Source organism: Spea bombifrons, chromosome 12, assembly GCF_027358695.1.
Source record: "Spea bombifrons isolate aSpeBom1 chromosome 12, aSpeBom1.2.pri, whole genome shotgun sequence".
Lineage (NCBI taxonomy): Eukaryota > Metazoa > Chordata > Amphibia > Anura > Pelobatidae > Spea > Spea bombifrons.
Window position 1 is genome coordinate 31,788,135 of NC_071098.1, and position 8,762 is coordinate 31,796,896.

At 40.4% G+C, this 8,762-nt stretch overlaps 1 protein-coding gene across 1 annotated transcript; it reads left to right on the forward strand.

The window, feature by feature from the left end:
• On the forward strand, window positions 1-8,762 carry FXYD7 (FXYD domain containing ion transport regulator 7). Its single transcript, XM_053451434.1, has 6 exons — window positions 1-293; window positions 4,971-5,006; window positions 5,747-5,821; window positions 6,272-6,305; window positions 7,248-7,288; window positions 7,642-8,762. The coding sequence occupies exons 1-6, from the start codon at window positions 263-265 to the stop codon at window positions 7,659-7,661; spliced, it is 237 nt and encodes a 78-aa protein (XP_053307409.1). The 5' UTR covers window positions 1-262; the 3' UTR covers window positions 7,662-8,762.

The window sequence follows — 8,762 nt, forward strand, 5'->3', positions numbered from 1 at the left end:
TCCTGATCTGCAGTAACATACACAATATACATCATACAGAACCGAGCACACACTCCAAGCATCCTCCACACTCACCGCACACATATACATACACACGCTTATACGCACACGTATGCGCTCCATCTCCAGGACACACACACACCGTGCAGATCCACACAACCTGTATCTCGAACATCATTTTCGTTAGAGGCACCGACAGCCTGCCAAACAAGCACACGACGCTTACACACACACAGACAAGCAACTCGTTGCAGTCTCCGGCATGGCTACCCCAACCGAACGAACCGAGAAAGGTAGGCTGAAGCATGCGTTAACCGGGAACCCAAAAGAGTTTTAACCCTTTACCATATTCAATTCCAATGCATCTGGAGTTACATATTGTCAGTGTAAAGGGTTAACAGCTTCTTGCCGGCGAATTCCCCGCATGCTACTGCATTGCAGCAGGGGAGGTTAATGTATGCCGGAGATAATGGGGTTAGTCCAGCTTTCTAGTTCATTTGAGGTCTTCTCTTTTATTCCATTGTTAAGGGACTACTGTTCCCGTCCTCCCTTTAGCTCCACTGCAGCGAAGGAGCATAACCCACCCCCCCCCAACCTCCATCTTTACTGCAGGTGCAATGCAGTGTCCCAGCAGAACATCGCAAACCTCCCCCACGCTTACCTTGCTGCAGGGGAAAACTGCAAGGGGTTAACGGAACAGCCCCGTCCCCACCGAGGGAGAAACAGACCCAAAATAATTTAAGATTTAAGATTTCTTAGAATAATAAAACACATAGAATGTTCCTTATTAAATGTATCATTATTATTATTATTATTTTATTAGTGGTATTATTATTATTAGTATTTTTATTTTATTAGTATTATTATTATTATTATTATTATTTTTAGTATTAGTATTTTTATTATTATTTTTGTAATATAATATATATATATATTCTACTTATCCCTCCCAGTAGCTCCTCGTGTCTTTAAGTTACAGAAACCTGTGGTTTTAGCCCATTATGAGTTAACAAAACGCTAAGTGAAAAGGTTTTGGGTTTTTTTTTTTTGTTTTTATACTGAAATACACCGGTATCTGATATTTTAACAATTTGTACGCCGGTGCCTCGTGTTTCTAAAGGAGAATGGGTTCAAGGGGTTAAAAAATGGCTTTGAAGTATGCGGCAGAGAAGATTGATTTTCCAATTAGACGTGTCCTGGAAGGATTAAGGTGTTGGGAATTTGGGAGATGGATGGACGCTGGAAGAAGTTGTCCTAGATTCCTTGTGAAATGGGACACGGCTGCAGTGTAGGGTGAGAAGGAGCGTCTAGCAGGGTGGAGGCATGCGCTGGTATGCTTGGCTGGATTAGGATCATGGGCATTGTAGTCCAATGGGAGTTGTTGGTATGGGCTTCCTATACCTGAGTTTGGGGTGTCTTGGGTACTACTGCCTAAAGACTGACCATTAATGTGGGCCAAGTGGCTAATAGATTGGGTCCTTAATGACCAAATCACGAATAGTCATTTGACTACAACTCCCATCAGCCACAATGGAGGAACATTAATTCGGCAACATGGGCTGCGATTCTAAAACCATTCACCAGGGTAACAACGAAAGGGGCTTTTACTTAAATATTCCACATTTACTCTACAGTAGCTTGACTCCCAGGTGTCTATAAAATGGTTTGCCTCCCCCCCAGCCTTAGTGTGCAACAAGGGAGCCGTGATACAATTAAACATCACACAAATGGCCATGGTTTATCGGCAGAATCTTCATTCTCTTTTGCCTGGTCAGTCACCTAGCAACTGATCCGATCCAGGTTGGTCGAGGCTATCAGTATTTTCCGCTTGTCCTCCTGCATGGCCACCGGCGTGTGACATCCTAGAGGATAAGACTATGCTCCTCATCCGTATTTTATTATGGTGACACACGTGCAAAGCTCTCAATGATTTTACATCCTGTTCCAACAATATTACCTCATTAGATCACCAAACATTTTCTCTCAAATCAGATGATGCTAGGATGGCAAACGACGTTATGCTCGACAGTTTGGACAACTATTGGGAAGGGGCCGAGATGTGTCAGCTTTCTTCACAATGTAGTCATTTAAACTGAAAAGGCGTCATCGAAGAGGGCCACTTTTTGCCAGGGTGTTGCCAGACATGGGATGTTGTTGAATAGCCAACCTTGGTCTTTCGATGCCACGCCCGGTCTTGCCGATGCCCCATGTTGGCATGTCACCTGAGGTCTCACATGCATCCCACCCATAAGGCCTTTCATTTTAACTTTTCTTTTAATTCTTGGAGAAATTGGTGCAAAAGTATGAAGCATAACAAGGAGTCTTCGTTCCACTGGCAGAAGCTGGGCCATGACTTGGCTTTTCTTGCCCCCCCCCCAAATGAGGATTGTACATGTCAATGACGTACATGATCATTCCTTATCAGCTCTTTATTCTATACTTAGGTGGTAAATCTGCTACTAATTCTCCTATTTCTGTTAGTCGGTTCCCCTCATGTTATTCAGTTTGAGGATTTTTTATAAGGATTTGATTGGCTCCCATGAACGATTGACCCCAATGAAATGTTTTCTTTGGTAGGATTCCGAGATTAGAATTTCCAGGAAAGAAGAATCCTTTCTAGCAGGAATCCATTTTTCTTTCTCTGTGATCATTACAGGCTTCTTTATTTTGGTAGACGCCATATTAAAATAGACTGTTGGGGGGGGTATTGGTAAGGAATATATGTATTTGATGTCTGTGGACCCTACATGAAGTTCAGAGCTGTGTAAAGTATCTGGTGTCTACCCCGTCCATGGAGCCTAAACTCATTTATACGAGCATTTCTCGAGCTTGATGTGCTCTTAGAGATTTATGAGGATAGGATGAGTTGTGAGAATGGAGACGATAATGGAGCAGTCGTCTGGTTTTCTCAGAGGGGGGGGGGATATCCAGAGATAGATCCCCCGACATCTCTGAGATGAAGTATGAAAGATGCAGTATGTGAGCCTGCAGCCCGACGGCGCGCATCTGCTATCACCCTACTCTGTGGTTAATGGAGGGACTCCTCGAGCGCTTGTCGGGGGCAGTGAGGTGTGAATGTGCTGACTCCGAAGTATTCCTAGACTGAAGACATGCGTTCATCATTTAACTAGATTGGATTACTGAAATGAGTTCTCTCGCGTGCCTGGCTGTCTCCAAACGCCTTCTAAGTTTCATTCTTTATATTTAAGACTTCATTCATTCACATTTTTATTAATTTCCTCCCAAAATATTGACCCACTATCCATCCAAATATACAAAATGCGTATCTTTCTGCTGTTTAGGAACCTACAGAAATTAAAACCTAATATTTTTATAAAACAGTATGTTCTTTTTTAACTAATCCCACCCAAACAAATCCCAATTTACGCTCTAAGGTTTCTTTCCAAACACATGAGTCGACAATTTGTCCTCCAGACCCATCGTACTCCATGGGGTAGGACCGAGGAGAGCAAAATCAATCCTAAATCAACACGGAGATGGATGTCAAAATCAATACGAGATAAAGAGCTCTGAGATGTGGTTTCAGAACCAAACATAAGGGCATCCATCCATTACAGTCCCAGACGGGGGCTAAAAGTAGACCCAATCTCATTTCATATCTTCATTGAGCCCCCAGGAGAAGCTGCTTTCAGAAACCCCATGTGATTCTCAAGAACTAAATGAAAAAATGTATATATTTTTAACATACTTCTTCATTTACAATCCGAAAACAATGACTTAACAGATTTTACTAGAAGTAACATTGTAGCAAAGTAATATTATCACGTTTTTTTGATTATTTTTTTATATCATTTTGAATTTTGTAATTGGAAATTTTGATTTAAAAGATTTATCGCCTTCCCGAAGCCCAACTTGAGTAGAAACGCCAAAAATATCCTGATTTGAATTATTATCGTCGTGATTATTGTAGCAAATGACTACTTATGAACCCAACAGTTGACTCCTTAACATCTTCGAAGAATGGGCTAGATCCATAAATAAATATATATATAGTTGTAGTTTTTAGCAGAGATACAAGTGACCTCATAGGTAAGTTTTAAAAAAAAAAGACTATTAACTAAAATAATCACTTTTATATTACAATACACATAATTTATAAACATTAATAAAAATTCTTTGGAACCAACCACTTCAAAAAATTCAATTTATTTTTAGGAATGGTAAGTGTAATATGCAGTTTATTTTTTCTACCCATTTCTGCGTAATGTTAATTGGGTGGGGGTAAAAGTTGACCTTATTCTCTAAATTATAGCTTAAAATCATGTATTATTTAAATATCATTTAAAATGGGAATAACTCCTTCCAGGCGAAAGCATTTCGTAGACCATATTAATTCTGACCTTTTAACTTGTCGGAGGGCTTATGTGTAATACATTTCCCGGGGCGACTTTCTTCAACCTCAACCATTACAGCACAACGGGAAAAAATAAAAATAATAATTTAATAAATGTTTTATTTTTTTTACTCCATAATACCATTTTCCTAAAAAAAAAATAGTCTAAAGGATTTTATTCCTAATAAATACATAAAATATTCTCTCGATTTATATCTATTTTTCCACGAAGAAGGGTTAGATAGATGAACGATATTTTAGGGAAAATAGCTTAAAACAGAGATAATTTGGTTTAGTAGATTAGTAGTCGTCGGATAAAAAACCATGACGTTTAACCCCATGGAGGATCTAAAATTCTGGTCTTAAGGAACATGTTTTCATTTCAAATTTTCTCCTTTTTTGCTTACAAGAATAATTTTTTTTAATCAATTTTTTACTCAAACAGAAGCTTCCATCCATGGAACGAAGTTCAGAGGGCAGTTACTCTTTTATACGTTTGTTGTAAAAATGTCCATTTGCTGAATTATTGATCTAAATGCGAAGCGATGAATAATATATATTTTTGACCTTGTAACGACCTTGCTTGTGATGTGATGTCAAATATTCTTCGTTTCAGCCAGCATGTATGGGGATCAGGACCCTTTCGTATACGGTAAGTTATCTTGCGCAGTAATCTCTTCGTGGTTTATGTGCATAACGACCAGTAGCTGATTATCTAGATTTATTCTACACATTCGGGGAAGACAAGCAGCCATGATGGCCGATGCTTAGATGTGGCCATACGCCTAGATTTAGGGGTCTATGCATTAAGCCATTGTTTTTATTGATATCGTCCATTACGTTGGAGTATAAGCATGACGGAAGACTGTATTGCTTGAGTTGTTTTTGTTATTAATCCGGCCAAGCGAGCCCCAAATTATGGCTGGAAAAGGTAGAGGCCCTTGGTGGAGCAGTTTTGGTAAGGATTCTTATCTCGGGTTATGTTAAACGCTATCACACCGTCCACACACGCTAACACTTTAGTCAAACAGCGAATTCCAAAGCAAGTGAAACGATACAAGCTGGCGATTCAGGGTCGGAAAAGTCGCTAGGATGATTCAACTTTGCTATTAAACTCGAATGCCTATTTAGCTGTCTAAACCACCCTGGCACGTTAAGACCCCCCCCCCCAAATGACACGCATACAGACTTATGTTACGTTTTTATCCTTTAGCAGCATGTGGCCACAGACCTGATCTGCCCCCAGAGCTGTCTTTGGGCTATGGGAGGTGTTCCCCATCATACCTTGGAAACCCCTTGTGTACTAACTGATTTATTCTGTACCCTATATGTAAACCCCCCCCGAAATTCCGTTTGTGGCTAAGAATTCACTCTGTCTTTCCTGTGATTTAGATTATGACACGGTACGGATGACCGGACTCATTCTCGCCATCGTCATGTTCCTTCTGGGTATCATCGTTGCTCTGAGTAAGTTTTTCTCAAATTTATTTATTTTTTCCCGGTTTTTTGATCATCCCAAAAGATTGTGGGACCCCCCCTCCCATTACAAGAGTTTGAAGATATTCATGTAAAATCGACGCCTTGTTTCATAACCGGTGTTGATGTATCATATAAAGAAAAATATATATATATCTTTCTGGTGATCAGGTGATGGAAACCTTTAGGGGAGTTGCTTTTTGTGTTAATAGACGGGAGATGGGTTTGTGTAAAAGCTCTTATGGCTCACGGATACTCTAAAGTCTCATTAAAGTTTGGAAAACATGATGGCATCTGAAGAAGTTTCCTAGAGATTGTTGCTCAACAACTTCCTCTAGAAGCGGTCCACTCAAAGCTATTATCCTGAAGAAAACATCTGTTTTTTTGTTTGTTTTTGTAAGTTTTAAGAGGTTTGACTCTCTTCTCTTTCTGTTTCTGCAGGTAACAAATTTAAATGCAAGCAGAGGAATCCAAAGTAAGCTCCTGGCGACCACCGCTTTCTTATCTTTACCACCTCTGGCTTTTCTATCCATTGTCCTCTTTATTTTTTGTTTGTTTCGTACCCGTACGGTGTGACGCATTGCCTCCGATTCCAAAGAGCTGGCACAGATATGCAGCCCTGCTGTGCGGCTCAATGCGGACTTTAAAGTCTTCCCATTTATAACGGTTCACAGCGGTTCTAGGCTCTCGGGAACATATAATTGTTGCCGGTCGCCACCCAGTGAGCGGTCTCCCCAAACAAGCCCTATTATATTTAGCGTTCTTTAGAATTTCGAACCAACCGAGGTTCTGCTTTGTGAGTTAACCCTTTGTAAGGCAGACGCCCCTCCCGATTTCCCCCTCTAAGGTTTGGGGTCACCATCAGTGAGCTGTGAAGCTCTTGTAGAAATGTACGTCTCGTTCGGTTAGAATGCTCCTTATGTTTGAGGAAGCAGGCTTTGGGGTTATGGAGTTGTTCACAAAGTATTCTAACACCTCGAAAAAAGTCAAAAAAGGCAGTTTTTTGCCTCTATGAGCTACAAAATATCAAATTTCCCTAAGAAAGAACGGTCTGAATTTCCCTGTAGACTCCGATAATTACAAGTAATTATTTTGTCTCCCGCGGGTCCTGGTTATTCCGGGAATGGGAGGGATTCCTTGCGTGGCCCAAGCCTTTGCTTCATTGTATCACACGAAGCCAAATTGATAATGTTTCAGTGGCTGAAGCGATAACGTTGCGTCAATAATGCCGGTAATTAAGAAGACATTAATAGATTTATTAAAAGGAACATTCCGAGTGCGTTTCGTACCCTTTCTCAGCGGCCGCGGCAGAATACCTGTTTGTCAGGTGACTAATTTAAGTTACAAATGCCCATTTGGTTTTAGAAAATGCAGAACTTGAAGGACTCATCTGTCTTCATTTTTTTTTTTTTTACAGTGGATCTCAGGCTGACGGACGGCAACCTCTTCAAACTCAAAGTAAGTGACTGATTAGTTACTTAGAAAAACATTTGTATCCAGATATCAAATGAATTGCGTGGTGGAATCTACATCTTAACTGCCCTTGCCTTAAAAAAAAATCATAATTGTTACAACAATTCTATCATCCTCCTCACCATCGTCTTCATTTCTTCTAATCAGATGTTGTTCATCCATCGGTCACTAGCTTTGCGTGGCCCTCTTTTAGCAGGCCTGAGCATCCTACAGGTTTTTTAATATCACAAAGTATAAAATGAAGGGTTTTTTTGTTTGGGGAAGAGGCACATAGCTGCCTTGAGATGTGTAAAGGTCCTCCTTGACCTTAAGTCTTCTCTCTCTCTTTCTTTTTCCAGCTCCTGGAGGAAGTGTATAGTCACTAGGTCTCCGTTCTTTGACCTATGCTGCTGGATCCTGTCTCTGGACCCCCGTAAAGAAACGAGGGAAAGGGATGAAAAGGAATCTGCCCCCCCTTCCCCATCCCAGCAATACCCCAAATAGCGTGTTAAAAATGCATGCATGAGTTCTCCCGTCATAAAAAAATACCCACCTCCCCCATCAGGCACACAACAGAGCTTCCATCTTTAATCTCAAGGAACCGATTAAGATACACTTGTCTCACCCCCCCCCCAAAAAAAAACTTCCAGTGTACAGAGACAGAGATAAACCGGAATGTAGAGACGCAGAGTAAATGACATGCAGGTAGGGGTTACAGACATGCACATAACGCCAAGGGAATCACGAACAATGCTAAATTTTGAGTTCAGCAAGGGTTGACAATGTGTCAAAAATAAAAGTCATGGGTTGGCCACCCATTCCATACATAAAAAGCTCATCATTGATGTAGAAAGTCAGGAAAAAAAACATAGTTTCCCAAAAACATCTCAAAATTATCCAACCCCACACTTGATCCATTATTTCCTGAGGATATATGAACGTTGTTCTAACACACAAGCTGCTTATGCTGATATAGTCCTTCTGTCTATAACTTTCACCTCTTCATGATTGAAACAAGGAGAACCTCATGTGATGAGATACAGAAGGTTCTGCTGACGTTTCCTAGATAATCATAGCTTATAAAGTATCAACGTTGTTCTTTAAGCTCGTTCATCAGCCAATGCAAAAGCCCAATGACATATACCTCCAAAAACCATGGTGCAGATCACAAGCACAGGTCTGTCAAGAGGAACCTCTTGGACCTTTGGTAGAGCTGGAGGTCCAACCATCTTCTGCATTTTCTCTACAAGTCTCTCTTTAACTGAATGGGTTGGCTCTGGTGGGTTGTATTAGAATCTGGGAACACATCCCCTTTTAAGTATTTGTATATAGCATGTGACAGATATATAATAAATATGTATAGTAATATATGGATATAAGAGAACAGATCGACATATATATATATGCGCATGGAAAATATGCAAATGAGTTTTCATGCTCTTGTTCCCTTGACACACCAATAAAGTGAGATATTTCTTTA